This window comes from Pristiophorus japonicus, chromosome 16 (genome assembly GCF_044704955.1).
Source record: "Pristiophorus japonicus isolate sPriJap1 chromosome 16, sPriJap1.hap1, whole genome shotgun sequence".
Classification (NCBI taxonomy): Eukaryota; Metazoa; Chordata; class Chondrichthyes; family Pristiophoridae; genus Pristiophorus; species Pristiophorus japonicus.
The window spans coordinates 112,437,001-112,456,841 of record NC_091992.1 but is presented as its reverse complement, the minus strand read 5'-3'; the positions used below and the strand labels follow the sequence as shown (position 1 = coordinate 112,456,841).

The 19,841-nt window shown below is 40.5% G+C and overlaps 1 protein-coding gene and 1 long non-coding RNA gene across 4 annotated transcripts in view; one reads left to right on the top strand and one right to left on the bottom strand.

Moving 5' to 3' along the window:
- Positions 1-14,448, bottom strand: part of bahcc1b (BAH domain and coiled-coil containing 1b) — a 226,510-nt gene extending 212,062 nt beyond the window's left edge. The window contains exons 1-2 of one of the 2 annotated variants that reach the window (XM_070857695.1): positions 14,334-14,448; positions 12,217-12,537 (exon numbers count right to left, since the gene is read on the bottom strand). In XM_070857695.1, the coding sequence (XP_070713796.1) occupies positions 12,217-12,415 (199 nt within the window). In that variant the 5' untranslated portion in view covers positions 12,416-12,537; positions 14,334-14,448. Of the gene's footprint in view, positions 1-12,216; positions 12,566-14,333 lie in introns of those variants that run through there. The other variant, XM_070857696.1, reaches the window with a different exon arrangement.
- A 289-nt stretch (positions 14,449-14,737) lies between these two features.
- LOC139227144 (uncharacterized) lies at positions 14,738-18,883 on the top strand. 2 transcript variants are annotated; one of them, XR_011587393.1, is made up of 4 exons: positions 14,738-15,471; positions 15,687-15,999; positions 17,488-17,775; positions 18,828-18,883. It is a non-coding gene; the product is annotated as an uncharacterized lncRNA (long non-coding RNA). The 2 variants fall into 2 exon arrangements; XR_011587392.1 differs by lacking the exon at positions 18,828-18,883 and having other exon boundaries at positions 17,488-18,771.
- The last annotated feature ends 958 nt before the right edge of the window (positions 18,884-19,841 follow it).

Below are 19,841 nucleotides of genomic sequence, written 5' to 3'. Positions count from 1 at the left end.
CTATTTTCCGACTCTGACTGAGTGTCTAAATATTGAACTGCATTTCCAACAATTAAAGTATACTTTTTCTTGTCGATTTACAGTTCAATATAACTGACTTTCTTTTACTCAATATGGTGCTGTACATTGAGAAAAATGAAGTTAACCATTGATCCTTCCTTCCATCAATGTTTAAACAAATGGACAGATTTTAAAAGAAGCTTAAAAATAAAAGGCTGTGCAAATGTCCCAATGTCATGATACGTTTTTACATTAATCCTGATCGAAGGAAATGTATCCACCTTTACCCCAATTGATCTAAGATTTAACTTAATCCAGACAACGATTATTCTTATTATTTAGAACAATAAGAGTTTACAGAAGGAGGGCATTCAGCCCATCATATCAAACAGATTGTTTGCTGGAGCAATCCAAAACTACTCCCACTGCCCTCTCCCCATAGCCCGAGTATCTATTTATTCCCTTTTCACTCCCTAAAACAAATAATAGAAAGGATAGTTGTCAAGTCCTGATATAGTTCTATATCAGAATCTGTATTACGATCTATGTATCTATGAATATATCTTCATATATAGCTGATAGGATTGGGTGAAGCAGGGTGGCATAAACATAGACCAGTTGGGCTGAAAGGCTTGCTTCTGTGCTGTAATCTCCATGTAATTCAAAATAACAATTTTTGTGTCTGTCATGACAGTTCAATTTTCTTCTTCCTCATCGGTTATGCCTTTTTGTTGTTCTTCTTACTAATTGGTTAGTCTAATTATTTTCCACTTTTGTTATTCACTAATAACCTCTCTCTCAAATCACCTTGCACTGAAATAAAATTCTATCCAATCTCATTGTAGCAAAAGAAAATCTTTCTGGAGAACTAGTGACACAGTTGGTTAGATGCTGACCTTTCACCCCTCAGGGGTCAGGCCTGAGCATAAGTCTAGACCAGACTGCTGATAGGATGGAGGTTCCCTCTATTTTCTGGCTGTAAGTGATCTAAGTGAAATGATTTTGGACAATCTCGATCCAGTTCCTAGTGGGTGTGGGCATACAGCACTAAACTGCTCCTAATTCAGCACTAATTGGCACTGTCGTTCCAAAGGAACCACAGGTTGGGTGATGTGAAGAATAGAAAAATGTTGCTCTGGTGCAGTAGAGGATGTTCTTCTTAGTGTGGGGTTGAGGTTCATTGTTGGAGCAGAGTAGTGAGAACTTTCCTCTGCATCTGCTTGTTCTATACTTGACCTGGAAGTTCTAGATACTGGCACTGGGTGCTGAAATGGGAATTTATATTCCTTTATCTTGAACATCCCTCGCTTTGATAAGCAAAAATGTTTTGAAAAATGTAAAACAAAGATACAGCTACCATGACAGTTTCTCATCATCCCACGATATACCATTAAAAATATTTGTAGCATAAACACATTAAAGAAATCAACAATTCATAAAAAATCACAAACTTATCCATTGCATCTTGCAACTGCTTATATGATTTTTCCCACATGACCCATTATCCCTCACCAATAACCCTGAACTGTGGTATGTCCTTCCCCAATACTTCATGGCACAAGCCTGGTTCCCTCAGCATTGGCCCAATTTATGTGGCACATAAAAGAAAGCACATATGCACAAAGACCTCATTATTCCCTCTCTTGGCTGGCTGCCTTTTGTGCCTGCACAAGGAAAATAATCTGCCAACAGAGTACTCCCAGACTGCACACCCGCTTTGAGCGCTCCCAAGCCCTGGGCCCCATTCCTGCCTTCACGTCACTGATGTGGGACCATCAGTCTCTGCCTCGAGAGCCTTGGGCCTCCGACTGCGCTCTTTTCACCCTCTTGCCATTTCCCATATGTTCGGTGTGCCTCCAGCTTTCCCATTGTCAGCTACCCATATCCCCATTGTCCAAGATTTAGCACTTCTCCTCAATGGGCTTGGTCAAATTATGCTCCTCTACATGGGCCCAGTCTCTGATCAGCTTCCTGGTATAAGGTCCAGCTTTTCTTCTGGCCCGTGCTGTAAGCCCAACCTTAGCTCTGCTGAACAGCCATATCCTGATCTGTACTTTGCTCCATAATCTCCAGAAAGCATCTGCTCTCTCTGTCCTTCTCCCCACTCCCTTTGAGGCTGAGCCCACCGGTCCTTCCCAACCCATGCCCTGCCTCACACTCCCTCAAATTAAAGCAGCAATATGCTAAATGGTAATTCCCCACTCACAGAGAGAGATTATTTTGGCGAGGCACTGAGCTTGATCTCCATGACTTATGACAAGAGAAAGATCATTAAATACAAATAGACAACAGGACATTCAGAAAGAAATGGAGAGAAAATGTGCGAGAGGTGTGTGAAGACTGCCAAACATAAAGAAAGTGGGAAAGACCTGCAGAGAGTGACACACAGAGAGAAAGACAGAAACTGCATGATACACGTGCACAGAGTTACAGAAGCGAGGAGACAGAGACAACGAAGATTTACACCAAGAGAGAGTAAAAAACAGTGTTGGTACAAATAAATACAGCAATGTCAACAAAAGAAAATATCTTTGACACATGCAGCGAGAGAAACAAACAGAAAGGGTTTAGCAAGAATTAGAAAGTAGAAGGAAAGAGAGGTCCCAGAAAGAGATGCACAAAACTTTTTTAATGTTTTGTGCTTGAGCTACAACAATGGAGATCAGCTAGTATATCACAGATCACTGCGTATCTGCCCAGTCATTTTTGACAAAATCACAGCACTGTTCCTCCACCAATTAAATGTTCTGTTATTAAATAAAACGGATATATTGCTGTAGCAGCAATCTTACCAGATTGCTTCCAAGTCATCCCACTTCTCCTCCACTCAGGCCATTCTCAGGTCCATTACGGAATTTAAACTTCAGAGATCACAATGTCACACAAAGTGCAACAGATCCGTGCAAAAGCTAATAACTCAAAAATGTGTTGTATATTGCAGAATAGGACACTGACCGGGAAAGTTAGTTAAAAAGCTACTGACTTCTATCAATGATTTTCAGACTTCTCCGGTAAAATATCTCTGCTAATTTTATTCAGTAATCAAGGTCTTCCCAGTCACATTATTGATCAACTTTGCCAGTTATCTTTCTAGGCACGCCTCTGAATTTAGCTCCTGTACTGTCAACAACAGTGCCCAAACCAACTAAGATTATTGTCTAAAAGTGATGCTTTTCTGCATGTACATGGATTTGAAAATGAGACAATTCCTGGCTCGCGCATGATGATCCATATATGGTTTGAGGCAAAATCTGACTTATTTTGTGCAAACAGTAACATTTTGTGCCTGTGTGGCACACTGTGAATATGAAGCAATTATAACTACATACAAAATTTAACAAGTTTATTTTAATGAATCAGTCTTAAGTGAATCTTCAGACATTAATTCACAGCAAATAGAATTGAATGCTGCAGTGTGAAGTCCATTTGTTTTCTCATTTTCTCCCCTCATCAACTAACGGTGGCCGTTCATTCTGGGGTGTGGTTTCACAGACCCTGGCAACCCTCCAATACCTCACCCAAGAGGCCATCCTATATAATGGGTATCGGCATTCACCAATTCAATAAGTGTTCGCAGTCCATTTGACCCGAAGAGGCAACCAACTGAGCTCAATTCTTCCTTCCCCAATGTCCACCCACAAGCACTTTCCAAGAGGGGTCACTCGACAGTGATCATGAATGGGAACACTGGCAAATTCCCCCCCCCCGCCTACCTCCTAGCCTAGAGATAGTGGGGCCAACTGTATCTCCTGCACAGTCACCGTCTGCTGAGAACAACTAATTCAGTGTAGACAAAAGATCAAACTGGGCCCTTCCTAATCTCTATGACCGTACCATTTATCCTCAAGTCATCAGAGAAGCATTAAGCATCATTTATGCTGCAACTCTAAATCTATATTGTGATTAGCTAACTAGTTCCGAGTAAAATTATAAGTGCAAACAGTGCCGAATTATTTACTCCTACCTTAGTTTGGAGTAAAATGTTCATTTCCTGATACGAGCTTAAAACCAGCTGCAAATCAAAGTAATTCAAATCACACTCATGTAAACACTCTAAATCAAATAGTCGGTCACTCTGGCCCCCAAGGAAAACCACAGCATAATAGGTCTAACAGTATTAGGTGTTTTGTGTCAATGAATACTTTATGTGCTATACATGTCGTGTGATATGTGGTAGATGTTTATGCAGTCAGTTGCCTGGGTTCCAGCAAGGTTACAGAACTGCTACTGCCACAGATCCCAGCTCCCAAAACGGACTCCCAATACTGGCGCAGCACAGCTGCCAACACAGCTAATGGTAAAATGGCCAACACAACTCCAACACAGATCCCAAAATTCATCCCAGTACAGCTCTCAATGTGCATCCCCAACTCCCCACACACACTCCAAAAACAGCTCCCAACAATTATCTGAAGTCAACTCCCAACACAGTCCATTTACAGCTCAAAATGCACTCAGGAAGAACTGAAATCTTGTAATAACAGACCGTAATTTGTGAAAACTAAGTCAAATGTTTTTTTCCAAAAGAGTCAATATAGCAAGGTTACAAAGGTTTCTTTTCAGATTTCAGTAACATTTCAGATAGAGAATGGCTTTGTTGCCCATGATGCTTTCATATTTATGATATCCAGCATCCAAAAGTCATTTTGGTAAATACATTAAGTCAAGAAATGGATGCGTTCTGAAAGTTGTAAAGGGAGATTAGTTTGGGGATAAATTACAGAAACAATGTTATTTTTGTAATGGTATCACCAATTTCAAGACATTTATGAAATAGAAGCATCAACACTGATAAAAAGCAACTACAAAATGATGGTACTTTTGAAAATGCTCTTCAGAAGCAGTATTGAAAAAAAGAATTTGCACTATATAGCCTCTTTCACATCCTCAGGACATCCCAAAGTGCTTCACAGTCAATGAATCACTTTTACAGTACAGTCACAGGTGGTTTGTTGGCAAATAATGAAAACAGCAAACAATCATAGAAATGTCACTGTAAATAGAAATATATATAGTTTATTCAAAATCATTTAATCCTGAAAATGTGATTATTTCTCTATAAAATGTTCTCTTCCTGTCTGCAGACCTCATCATACCCTGGCACCATATACGAAAACACGCCCTCTTCCTGTCACATGACATGAAAAAAATTAAGAGGTATAATGGCAGTAGTTAACCATAGTAATTGGCAATACAAAATGCAATGATGAATGCCCAATAAATAAAATCTCAGAAAACTATAAAATAATGAAAGAGTCATTTATATGATTTTAAAAAGACATATTTGGAAATAACTCAAGGCTGGGACATATTCTCATGCCTTGGATAACTGTATAACCATTTGAACACCACATTCAGTTTATCTGTATTAAAGCCTTCTAAGAAATACCCAGGCAAGTTTATTATCTATGTGTTATCTGAAGCCAAGGTTGAAATGGAATCATTGAAGGCATTCTAGCAAAACTTTTAACATGTATAAAAATCAGAATTAAATAATTTAGAGATTTCTAAAGCTAGGTGAATCTAACATAATATTGTTTACAGATTCTAATCAAGAATATAGGATTTCGAGATCACTGTAAGAGGATGTCATTTGAAAAGGAGAACAAAATAGCTAAAGATTTTAGCTTTTTTTCTGCCAATTCCCTCCCCCTGTTCAGAAACCTGCTGCTGTCTTCAACTGCTGCAATCAGTTTGAAGAGTTGAGGATTGAAGTCTGAACTACACACTGACTTTAAAGCCTGTGTTGTTGCAAAATGATAACGACCACCAAAAATCTCAGAATTATAATCTCATATGTTACAAAAGCCTTTGCCTCCAAACATAATTGTGCTTATGTTGTAGAACAATTTGCAATTAATTTACTAATACGGATAAGTGGATAGATTGGATTACAATGATTAAAGTGTACAGCCCCTTGTCGAGTACATGTCTAAATATTGTAAACAGTAAATATGCTAACCATTGGCCACATTTGCCCCCAATGTCTACAATTTGTTGCAACGAAAGGTTTGGACGTTTAGTGACGCCTTTTAAAACTGGCAAATTGTGTTAAACATTTTAGTGTTTAAAAAAAAATCTCAGCCTCTCGTTTGAATCGAGTTGCGATTGGAATGATCGCGATTGGAGATGGCTCGGAAAAGAAATTCGCTCGGATATTCTCGCTCCGGTTGGACAATTTGAAGTAAAAATGTGTTTTAATTTAAAAAGTAAAGGCGCCGATTAAACTGCATCAGAAGAAACCAATATAAGAATGTGCTCATTAAAGCCCCTTTAAATGAGATATATAATGGGGGGCAGGCTGTTGTAAATGAGGGAGAAAATAAAACAGCCGATGCTTTTCTAAACAGACTGAGTGAATAAGATCAGCAGGAGCTGGAGAGTAAATAAATAGTGAGATTAGAGAAAGCGGGGATATCAATTCAAACCCAGCACAATACAACAGTTCAGAAGCTTTACCGGCCGCCAGGACCTCACTTTTTTTTTTTAAACAGTATATTCCAAAGAAAATTCAAATTAGCAGTTCGGTGCATCGCCTGCCTCGGCGGGATAAAGCAGAAAGACATGTAACCGCTTTAACACGCTCGAGTCTTATCTAAAAGCGGCAAAAGATTTTAACTGGGAGGAGAATCCCTTTAGGGTTTGACCAAGGATGGTTTATTTTTTTTAAATTTCTTTTAAATCAAAAGCGGTTCGCTGTAGAAGCTGGGAGCTGAGGGGATTTCTTCTTATTTAACACAACGTCGGATTATTTAACAATTGGAAGTTAAATATCTCTAGTGTTTGACTTGGTAATCCGAGGTAGAAATCTAGGATAACCTCCACTCCCTCCGTTTATGATATTGTTCGTTAACTGAATTAGCCATTCAATCCCACAGCACGCCGCAGCCTGTGCTGTCTAATTTCAGCCTGTATCTTTCATTTCTGCTTTATGCCATACTTCATCATATATTTTAGTCTCTCGAGTACGCGATAGGTTGGAAAGCTGTAAAATCGATAGCACAGCCTCTGGTTTGGGGACTTGACGAGTTTGCACGGTTTAATGCCAGAATTGAGTCTCAAGTCGTATCTCCAAAGGAAGTACAGTAATTGCGAAATGAAAAGAATGATTAAGGGATAAATGCTGAATGTTACAGCTGTAAAAAGAAAAGACTAGTTGTAATACACTTTCGGAATCTCTTATCTAATCCTTGAGTTGATTCCAGAACCCAGAAGAATTAAGAATCTCAAACAATCCCGGGCGTCTTTTTTTTTTAATTGTTTAGTTTTTGCAAACTCGGTCCATAGGTAAAGCACAGACAAAATAAAAACAGCCCGGCTCTATTTAGGTGTTTGCAGTACAGTAAGATTCAGACTAGAAGATAAACAGTGTCCTCTGATCGTCCCGTCAGGGCGAGGCGCTTTCTTAATGTGTTTTGGAAATTAGACCGAAATTGGTTAATCGGTCAGTTTCAGTCAGACATTCCCCCGCCTTTTGCGAATGACCTCCTCCGATGTGCAACACCGGATTTTTATATCTATATAATAGTTGCTAGCTACTTTCATGTATGGCATTTCTTGATATGTGTGTTGATTCTGCACGCCTTCGCTTACTGCATCAATAGGTTCGAGTACTGGCCGTTTAAGCATTAGAAAGCAAAACGAAATTCTCCTCAGCAGATGCTTCATTGTCCATAATAAAGTAAATGCCGCAAACAAGAATGAAGTAAATGAGTCTTTCAATGGCGTGATCTTCATTTGTAATCTTTCTCATTTAAAAATATGAAAGAAATTACGTCACTATTTGATGTTTCTTTTGCTTTCTGTCCCTCCTCCTTCCAAAACTTTTCAAACGCCTGAGCGTATTTATGTTTCCAGAAGCAATTAACCCTTTAGACCAGGAAGGTTTCATGAGCAAACGGTGTAATTCAGACGCGCAATTACCATCAGAATCGGATGGTGGCTTTTCCAGCATCGAATCTAAATTTACCAACTTTTATTTTTCAATGCGACCATTGTTTCATCTTTGCCAAGTGTCAAAACATCCAAGGCAATCTATGTTTTAAATGCCCCAAATCGTTTTTACTTGAAGAAGGGGCTGAGGATATATTGGAAGATTGGGGCGTGGGGGTTATTCAGGGCTTGGCAAAACCCTTCGATAAATCAGCACCAACACAAAAGGCAAAATATAGCGACGGGACACTTCACAACCCAGTGATAGAGAGGCGTTCGTGTCCAATCGCCCAGCTACTGAGGAAAGCTACTGAGTGAAGCACAACCCGAAGAAAGGCAGGGGACCCTGTACTCCCAGAACAGTCAAACTGCCTGCTTCAACTCCGTCTATTTCACTTACATGTACTGCCTAGTTCTCCCAAATGGATAATATCAGTATTTGCTTCATGTTAAGCATAACCTAAACTTATACCTATCCAACCAATGGCTCCCGTCTTTAAAGTCCAGTATCTATATTAGTAATCGGCTATATTTATATTTCTAAGTCAATATATTGGGTAGATACGACCTATCCGTTCGTGATATTAAACAAAGATTTGCCTGCCTGTGTACATACCTGTACCCATTATTGTTTCTGCTGGGTTTAAATGAAACGTTAGCTTTATGTACATATCTCTCTGAAAGGTACAACATACACACTAACATACCTATCTATCTGCATCGCTCCATTATCTGTTTCATCTGATAAAAGTAATAAATCAACTCGTCTATCGACTTGTCTGTCCAATAAATCTATTTGACTAATAAAACTATCTAAATATTGATCTACTTTTCCATTGACAGGCAATTTCACAAATAAAATGGGAAACCTTTACAAGCGGGCAGTGTGTTGTCGGCCAGTGAGAAACAAAACCAGAGAGACTGACAACACCGGTGCAGAAACAGAGAGAGAAATAATGACTGGAGGCTGACTAAAGATATAGGAGAGAGAAAGCAGGGGGAACGAGTGGTGGAAACTGAGATTCTTTGTATCGACATGAACAAAAGCTGATGGGGACATTAACAAAATAAAGTACAGAAATTGTCAAAAACAATAGGGCAAAGATGAAAATTGTGTTGAGATAAAATAGGCGCGATTGAAGTTCCTTCTGTCTGTTTGTCAGAGAGATCGAGAGATCGCTTGATTTAACCTGGTGAAGCCACTTGGCTTCGTGTGTGTAAATGGTGGATTTAAAGATTTAGTTTCATTCTTGTACAATCTCGTTTGCAATGATCTAGTGATAGGAGAAATGTGCGGGTTTACAGTTTTAACCTAAGATGGAATAAAAATTAATCATTTCCAAAAAAACTGCATTAAACGTTCCCCCGCCATGTAACCGCAGACCGTTCCCGCTGTTTCCATTTTGGAAAGAACTGCATGTGTGACAGTGTCAGTATATGCGCACATTCCCCGCCTCTGAATATAGCATTACTATTCCTGTTAGCAAAGGTCTGCAAACGCCGTGCAGAAATGGCAAACATACTTTGTGGAGGCTGGCAATCAATCGGGCATTGATATCTGTGTGTCTGGGGTGCATGCTGAACCGGAACTGACCCGAAAACAGGTAGCTGCCAATAATGGCAAGAACTTTTCCTCAGACAATTCAGTTGGGGCACAACTTTTCGGTTCTGTTTTCGCAGATTCCCATTTTATCAGCTGCACGACTCGCTGCGATGGGCATGCTGATCAAATTCCGGGATACTTTTGGTCCCTGGTATTTAATAACGTTTAGTAAAGTGTGAGGTGGGGAAGATTCGGAACATCAACGATCGAATTCAGCTCACTGAACATTTGGGCAATAGGAATAGCGTTTTATTCAAGATATTGCCCGGTGATTAAAAAAAAACAAAATCTGTTAATAGTTCATTCGAAAGAAGTCAGGTTTGGGGACATGTATTAAAAAAAAACTTTGGTAAAACTCCACTGAAATCTATAACCCAACAGGAAAGGAGGGATTGTGCACAAAATTCAAGTGAATTGGCCTAATTTTATGTTGTTACATTTTGTTAAAAAGGAAGCAAGTATTTACTCTGAACGGCTTCATTCGACGTGATGCGATTATTGTTCATCAGTACAAAGATCAATTGCTCGTTAAAATCCTGAACAAAGAGATATTTAAAAACTCATATCTCTTAAAATTTCCGCACACCATTCGCTTCTGATCTTTACGTAACGTGCATTGGTGAAAATGGACAGGCTATTCAGGTTGAATCAATGGCGAGCGCCCGGTCACTTTAGTGTAAGTGTAGAGCCCGCCTGCTTAGATTGGTTTATATTGCAGTTAGATTAATAAAACGTCTTGACTCGGTGCCAAGTGCATCAAGCGAAACGTTAAAAAAACACACACATTACAGGACTTGGTCTATTCAGAATCCGTGTCTTCTCAAACACGGTCGAGATTTCAATATTCCTCACAACCTTGTCATCTTGCTGGCTAAATCCCCAATGAAAGACCCTGATTCACAATTGGGAGTTTAATCCACCGATTTGACCATTTCCAAACACGAATTTGCCGCCACATTATAACTCACATCACACGGTATTAAATATGTTCCAACTAAGAGTGATCTATCAATCCAAACACTTACAGGCAACAATCTTCCTTCTCATTTGACTAATGCAATACCTGCTCGGCATTTGCCTCCAAGCGAAAATAACATGGAATCGAAAATGACTTGTTTTTTTAGGTCTCGAAATGTTGCTTTTTAATTTCCATGTGGTTTACTAAAACTCTGCAACTCACCAGAAGTCTCGCAGTGCAGACGGTGACCGGGTGTTATTGTAGGCTACCTCAATGATGGCAATTTAAGCATTTTCCTATGTAACACATGAAGAATCACGTCACCTCTTATACACTCCTAAACCCCAGCAAATGTATTATTTATCTCCCAAACTTGTCAATGCACGCAAAGGTAGCGGTGAGTGGCTTGTTGTTCAGGGGCTGGGGGTGGGGTTGGGGTGTGTGAAGGGGTGGGGGGGAAGATCTTCACTGACTATTCTCGGCGGTGACTGAAGTTATGTGCTTTTTTCCCTCCCAGAAATGTTAGCAAGCCCCGCCGAACCCCTGCACTCGCCAGCACCAGGAGGAACGCGTGTGTGCTTTTTTTTCTTTTTTAAGATGAAACTTGATCCAAACTATATACTTAGAAACCATCACTGAGAAAAAATCAGAAACACCGACATTCAAAACATCTGCTCTGACAAAACCAAGAACTGACAACCTCTTTATTATTGTTACTGCTGTTACTACGCAGGAATGCCGAGTACCAACATTTGTGAAGTACTGCTATGCTTGAATCTGAATTTCTCCTTGGAAAAAGTGACTTGGAATGGTACAGTGGAATTCTGTGCCTGTGACTTCCACAATAATGTCCTATATGAATAAAACTATAAATATATATATATATATATATATATAATTAGTACCATTCCAAGGACATGGCGTGCATTTCCACACCAACCCAAGCTCAGTATTCTGCCTTCTGTTTCCTTTTTGCACAGCAGACGGTAGAATACTTTTTTTTTCTTGCTCCAACGCCTGTGCAGTATTTGTTTAACAGAATACCAGAAACACTTGACCAAGCCTCTGAATGTCGAGTGAACCCATTTTCACCCTCACACTTCGCAAACCATTTTAGAAACCGGATTTTCGAGCATTACACCACACAGCATTGCACACCCCGCAGACAGATACACTGCCACTTAGCTTAACGCGAAACGTGACGATCATCTCTTGTTCAATAGCTCCATTCAATATGGGGGTTGCACTATTACATTTCTGCAGAATATGCAGAACATATAACGGTCAGAATTTTCCTATTGCATTACCCTGTATCAATATACACATCTCCTGCGAACAGCCTCGGTATTCAAGGTGACTACAGTCTCTTTGTACTGGAATATGCACTCTTGCTTACTTTTCTATAGAATGTGATACGCTTATCAGGGTTTTTTTTAAACACTATAAAGCATTATTGTTCAAACTAAGCGTTATCCGAGGAACATTTTAGCATTTAATGCCAATAAGACATCGATTCCTTTTATACTAAACGTCGTTGCTGTTCTGCGACAATGATAAATGCTATTTAACAAGAGTCTTCACGAGACCATGCGTTGGGTAAAAGAAAAATTCAGGGCTATTTGCAAAATTATTTATTTCGATCAGTCTAGACTTGTGTGTCTGTGTGTGTATATATATATATATACCCACACACACATGCGAGTTCGTGTTGAGATTCACTAACCTGAATGTGTAGCCATGGGGAGGGGAGATGGGAAGTATTTTGCAGGTTGGAAGTGAGCCGGGTGCGGTGCGGTGCTGTGGCCGGTCGAGGCGATCCGTCCGACGGCTCGATGCGCCAGGGCGCCCCGCTCCCTGGCCGCCTCCACGCCGAGCGCATGAGAGAGGAGGTGGGGAGGAGGAGCGAATTCCCTGCCGTCCATAACGGGCCGAGATCACCCCAGTGTACAGATCCACAAAGCCCAACGAGTCTCCGGGAGGGAATCAGGCGGATCCAAGCTCATCTGAGTGTCCTTGCTTTCCAGCCAGCCGGGTCTCCCATGCTCTGCAAGAGAGGGAGAATCAGCCATCAATCGCACATCTATACACCGTACTTCAAGCCCAGAGCGGAGAACCATTGCCGGCTCCTTCCTGTCTTTTTCGCAGCCGCCATACTGCACCAACAAGTACAATAAGATCAAATGAAAACTCACAGCCTTCTTGATCATTCAAAATCACTCCACTTCCAGCTCCCTTCTAATAACAGAGAATATGCACAGATAAACTCACAGTCTCTCTTCAACCAGACATTTTAACAACAGCAGAACGACCGCCCGAGACCATTTGAATAATATATATATTTTTTAAATGCCCACTCCCTTGTAAATCACACCAATTTACCTCTACACTTAGCAGTTCCAACAAGAAAATTAAACCAAATATCTACACTTACAGAGCCTGCATTCAGCGCACGACTCCCGGGGACATAAATTACTCATGACATTCAGAGGATTAAACAATGAAATGTTTATTAAAGGCGGCCCCTGTTTCTAAGACGAATTGGTTTATGCAGCAGAATTTCTCCTGTATTTTTCTTTGCCATTTTGTCCAGTTATATGTGCACCATATATTTACACGCCCGCTTTTAGGCAAGACTGTGTTGTATTGGCAATTTAGTACAAGAGCTATCGTTTATTCGGATGCTCGTAATTTGTCGTTCATTCTCCCTCTTTATTTTCCAGCATTTTCCCTCTCTTGCCCTCTTTCTTCTGTTTCCATCTGACATTAATTTCAAGATGAAGTTACCACTGCCACAACACGCTAATAATTACATAGATTGAAATATTTTAATACTAAATGGAGATGTTATTAAAGAAATTAAATGGAAGATTACTCATCTCAACCAAAATGATCTCAAATGTCGCTTTTTATTTATAAAATTCGAGACTGTAAAATATGCATATAAACCCTAAAAAGTAGACTGTATTATGCGTCCTACAGCTAACACGAATGCATGCTCTTACCCACTCTACATAGATTGCAATTTAAAGTATTGGCCGCAAAGGTGTAGCAATTAATCGACCGATCACGGTATACATTTTAAAAATAATTAGAGTGGGATTGTGTACCAAATTGCCCGTTGTTTGTAATGTGGGGAGTCGAGTTGTCAATTCACAGCACAACATGACCACTGTTTTCTCCGGTGTGTTCCGGCTCATTCTCCATCTAGCATTGCCGTGCTTTAAAATTAAAATCGAGGCGTTTTGCTTCTCGCCGACAAAACAGCGCTGAAAGTTAGCACTTGATCTTACTGCTCTTGCATGTTTAGGATTTTTTTTAAAAATGATGCCGTCTCTCAAAATACCGAATATGAATGAGACATTCCGTATCACCACAGCGCGATAATAAGGCTGCTTCGGCTAAGACCCGCTCCCTCTGCTCAATGTCTTCCTGATAATATCAACGGCACTGCGGCCGTTACCGAGACTTTATAGATTGATTCATTTTTGAGAATTCGGGAAGCATTTGAGAAGGTGTTTTGGGGTGAAGCTATAGGTGAATGGTATCTGATCTAAGAGCGCACTGTCCTCACGATTGCAACCGGGCTAGAGAGCGCACAGAGCGGCTACACAACCACAGCGTGCCGCTTGGAGCTTCTGCCTCCGGTTTTTTTTTTGCAGACAAAAGTGGGATTTCACAACCCCCCCCCCCCAAAAAAAAAATACGGTTTATTGATTACATTGCTTTAATAACAAACAAAGACGGAAATACATTAGGTTACACTTAAAATAACAAATATTTTAATTTTTATGTTTGTATTTTGACTTTTATTGTATATATGTAGCAAAAACGTGTACTTACTGGAGTTCCGAGTATACACTGCCTTATTGTGAAAAAAAGCAAAAGAAAATACTAATTTTTAATTATCTGGACGCTATGTGACATGCTACACTTCTGAAAAGGTTGCAGTGGAGCACGAGCAGTAAAAGATTTCTTTGCTTCAACAACTTGTCTGTACAATGAGGCACGCACTGCTAGCAATCCTGGGCTCTTGTCAATCAAACTGTGTAAACAAGACTCCCATTGGCTGGCGGCTTGCCAGATTCCTGTCAATCAAACTGTGTAAACAAGCCTCTGATTGGCTGGCGGCCAGTCCGCACCGGGCTGCATGAAAAGCAATTAGGGCGCGGCGACGGTTTCGGGGCGCCCCTTGCTCAGAGTTGAAGGAGCGAGATATAAAGGGAAGTGACGGTTTCGCGGCGGCCTCGAAAGAGACCCAAATGGCCCTAGAGCAGAAAAGGGGAAGAGTGAAAGAGTGGAGTTGTAGTGCAGGAGGAAGGTGATCTTTACAGAGAAATACTGAGTGAGGGGGGAAAAAAAAGCAATTACATGGAGAAAAAAAAAAGTGGAAGCATAAAGCAGCAGGATTTCAGAACAGAGAGGGAGTCAGAGTGATAAGCAACGTGGAAGACAAGGATAGAATGTGAAAGAACAATTACAAGACAAAAAGAGGTGCTTGAAAGGAAACAGGAAGAGCGAGGTAGCAGACTTTTCCAACACCAGGAAGGAGGTACAAAGATTACTGCGACTGAATGAAATGACCAGAGAAACAACAAAGGGTTAGAATAGACGAATTCTTTAAAGTAATTTAACATATTTGAGGGTGAGTGTGAGAAAGATTTTTTTTTAAAGAACAGGGATAAATATGACCAAAAAGGAAGCTTGTGATTTCAGAGTTTACTGCTGCAGCTTAAATGGAGAGACACAAGACATGAGATCGAAAAGAAGGGAAAAGAATGTGAGATCTGAACAAGTTGGAAGAATAACCAATTGTGCTCGATAGGGTGAAGAAATTCAATACAAGATGCCTGGCGCGAAGAGCAAGTTTGGAAGGCAATGTGCATGTAGAAAACACATGGTGCTGTTTGCTGGCATCCGCGTGGACATACTTCATTCTTCACTACAGGAGTTTCAAGAAAGAGGAAAAAGACTACTCGAGGTGGGTTTATTTTATTTTTCAAATTCTATTTTTGTCCGTCATTCTCCCCCGCCCCCCCTACTTCTGAAGCAATACCAGTCTCGTTCATATATAGTTCTGTGTGTGTGTATGTGTAAACCTGTGCATCTGTTTGATTCTCTCTCTCCTTTTTTCTAACTTGTAATCCTCTCTTTTATGCCTTTTCTCTCTCTCGCTCTCTCACTTTACACCGACAGTGCACAGAGGCGCCCTGTTGAAGCCTGGAGGACCAGTGGATAGGATAATTAATGCAAAATGACTGATGGCTGTTGAAGAAGGCAAGTCCTGCAAAGAGGATTGTGCGTGATCAATGAAGCATCACTGACTGACAGTTTGCTTCAATCTTACACCCAGATCCAACTACCGGAACGAGGATTTGCCACCAGAGGCCGGAGGCTACTCTATACATGCTTGCCATGCAAGGAAAAACACAAAAAAAGGGGAAGAGAAACAGGACGCTTCTTAAAAACGCAATTTTACAAAAAAAGAGAACACAAGAGGAAACGATAGGTATAAAAAGTAGTTACATCTGAGAGAATGGAAATAACTGTTTGCAGATATTGTATGTTGTATTTAATGTACGTATATATTTTAGAAACTTTTCAGTCTATAGTTCACAAGGGTTTGCAGTAAGCACCCGATTGTATAGATTGACTGCACAGATCTGATCTACTGAGATAAATACGAATTAAACGCGTTAAAATCCACAGTGCCAACATCTCGTTTTCTCCCCTGTCATAAATTGTCAATTTTAGTCCGGTTTCATGAATTCAGAACCAACCAACCAGTGATCCCTGGGCTTTGGATCTGATTCGGAAGCGTGACCGTCAGAAAGCAGCTTACTGCAATAAAATGGCAGTGCATTTCAGAGGGAAAGTAGCGTCCGGTCAAAACAAAATGACAAATTCAAATGGCGAAAGGCAAAAGCCCGTTATTTTTGCTGTGCGATTTCAACACAGGTTGTAAAAGAGCCTCGGAAAGAGGGAGACTGTTACTTTAATCCGCCTAGCTTTGAGCGAATGTGAGAAATCTCTCTAATAGGGTACTGCATCTGTGTTGAATTATAAGCTGTTGAGGTCGCTCGTAAATGGTAGAAACTATTGGCACGGCTGCTTCATTACGAGGCATTTTATTGAAGAAAAACGTAAAAGTAAACAGGGCTCGAAAAAACTGGAAAGCGGTCTACAGTCAGCGGACGTTTAGTCCGGGCTTTTATTTTAATTTTTTTGCTTTCTTTAATCGTGTGTTTAAGTGGAATTTTCGGAGATTTTAATCTGTGCAGAAAGTGGTGCATTTTTTTGGAGTGGGGGTGGGTGGGGGGGGAATCTGGTTTTAGCTTTAATAAGTTGGAACCTACCGATAGCCATAAAGACCACTTTTAAACCTCAATTAAGAGAAAGTGTTCCAAAGGTAAACCAGATGTCTGCCCGTACTTAGTATTACAATTCTAAGTGACTGTAACGGCAAATCAAAGAAAACACATAAAACCCGAAATACCTCATAAGGTCAGACATTTCCTTCTTTAGGCTCGAACAGCTTTTATCAAAAAAAATAAAGAATACAATTTGCACAGTGGGCCTTTTATTGTACTGTGGTGCTCTCACACGGTATCATAAAGTAACTTAACGTGTAAACGCATGTAGGAAACTTGCCAAAATGATTGAAAATAATAAAGACAGCAATTCCTTTCCAGGGCTGAGAAACCCTTTCTTTCGGCGTCTTTGAAACGACGTTGTACTAAATTCTGCCTTATTTATTTTAGAAATTAATCTGTAAAGCACGCGACAATTTGCTAAAACGGTGAAGGGTTTTTTTAAAACCAGGAACCCAGATATCTGGTAATTTCTTTCAAAATGAGTATTTCTAAGGGGAGTAGAAAGCAGACGTGCAAAGAGATCAAATCATGCAGAACTGAATCAATTCCATTTTAAGCGCAGTTTGGTCTATTTCTGCTGAAATAGTTCACTTTCTTCCCCACTCCCCGTTTTCTTCATGTAGCAAGTTTCCACATTTAAGAACACAGTACACGTGGATACAGTCAATGAACAAAAAACCGCAAAAACAGATGAACATGGTGTGACGGTGAATTTTTTATCAGTATCTCTCCCTTGACATGGGCATGTCTGCCGGCTGATTTTTGATGCCAGGGCTGAATTCTAAGTTCGAATGTGGTAAAGGATCCACCACGCACACTGCCTGATCGCCCTGCTGCTTAAATAAGCACAAAGTAATGGGAGTTTACTACAATGTGAACTCGACGGTGAGCTTCCGAACCAACTCGAGAAGGTGAGATCCCCTCTCCAGCAAATTCTGGGACTATATATTTATTTAAAATAAATTACATGGTTTCCAATCCGGATTCCTTTGCCATATATTTCCCATAGAAAATTAGACCCGCTCGCTCATCTGATATTCACTGTTAGAACTCACACCTTCGTTGCTAAGTTTCATTGTCGAGAATGTTTACTTTCAGGCGTATATAATAATTTCTCCAGTTAATATTCAAACAACCCGAACCCCTCAAAACAAGAGTTTCACCTATGTTTGAAGTCCAGCAGTGTAAAATAGTTTTAACTCTCCCCAGCTCTAGCAATTAAGTTTGCCATACATTTACAAGCAGACTCTCCTATTCTCCGAGATACAATTGTTGCTAGCTTGGTCAGTTGTGTTTAGTTCCTCATTACAAAGTCTGATGACCATTATATGCAGAGAGCGAGCCAACAGCAGGGTAGCCTCGGGCATTCGAATACGTGGTTGCCATTTACGTTGTGTGTGAATATGGCAGATTTGTTCAAATGGATTTGGCGTTTTCTGAATAAACCCTTACGTGCGCGACCATTTCTGGGAGGATCCATGTGTTCCAAATATATGCGAGGTGGGCTAACAATTCAGATACAGATTTGTGCTTTGAATATAATTTTTCTACGCACCCATGGGTAATTAATTGAAATATTGTTTTACAATCGAAGGTCCTATTTCTGACGATATGTCAGTTTTTAATAGGGACTCTCGCTCAATGTACATAACACTTTATTGGTCGCTACTTTTAAAATTGTAGGGAAATAAACTTCAGGGTTCCCATCACCAACTTTTCCGAAGGGTTCGTGCTCAAACTAAAAGCATTTTCTGACTTGTCATAGTTGTTAATTATCAATTTACTATTCAACATTATGACGAAAACACAATCGATGTAAGGTGGCCATTAGCAATCGCTATCTGCTGATGAATTTATGTATTGTGATGAATTTAATTACCGAACCTAAATAAATGATATACGCTGCACGCAGATGGTCATTTTAATATTGTATCGGGTTATTCCGCGTTTTTTTAATCCCAAGCCGGAGGCTGCTGGGACGTTTCTGAGAGCGGCGAATCGTGAGCGCTTCCCCCCGGATAAGAAGCCCTGCACCCGGTTCGAATTGCAGCCGAAGCCAGTCGGGTGGTGATGGCCGCGTCCTTTGAGTGACTTTCCCTAAAACATTCGGGGACGGCTCATATTTCAAGAAGCGATATCTGAATAAGGAGCCGAAGTGACTGTGTGTTTGTGAATATAAAATCCCCAAGTTATTCTACCACATACAAGGACTTGGAAAATCAACATTCTCTATTTTTGTCTGCTGCTGCAAACCCCCCCCCCGACTTAAAACATATTTTAAATTACACCACCCCCCCCTCCCCCCCGCAGCTCTCCGGGACCGATATTTTCCAGGCAATTGTAAAATGACTTGATGGGGTTTCAGTTTATTTTGGGAATATACCACCCATCAGACACTGAAACTCGGTGACAGGGTGTAAATCTGCGGAACGGACGGGGAGCTGAACTCGCCGGGCGCCGCGCCGCCTGAATGTACTTTCTGTTTCAGATCTTATCAATCGGAAGATGTGGAGGCTGTGGCTAGAAATCTGCAGTTTATCACAGTAAAAGGTGTTTATTTTATAGAGCAAATTGGAGTGGGAGCACGAGAAAGAGAGAGAGAGAGAGAACTAGAAAGGAGATAGAGGCAGAAAAAAGACACGAGAGAAAAAAAAACTGTAGAGCAGGCAGAAAAAGCCAAGAGAGAGCGAAAGACATTGATTGCAGCGACTAAGCAGGGGAAGCTGGGGCAAGGCTGCAGTCCCAATGCCCACTTCGTTTTCTGCACTGAAAGGGCGAAGGGTTTCTTTTAATCCAACATGATATGACACAGAGCCAAAGGGGGGAAAGTGTAAAGTGTTCTTTGGGGTCTGCGAGGAGTGAGGTGCCCGTGCATCTATCGAACTATTTGTCCGAATGATAACTCATTCCTCTGCAATTACTATTTAACCTCTTTCTCCTAAAGTGGAGAAAAACAATGTCAACGATACACACAATT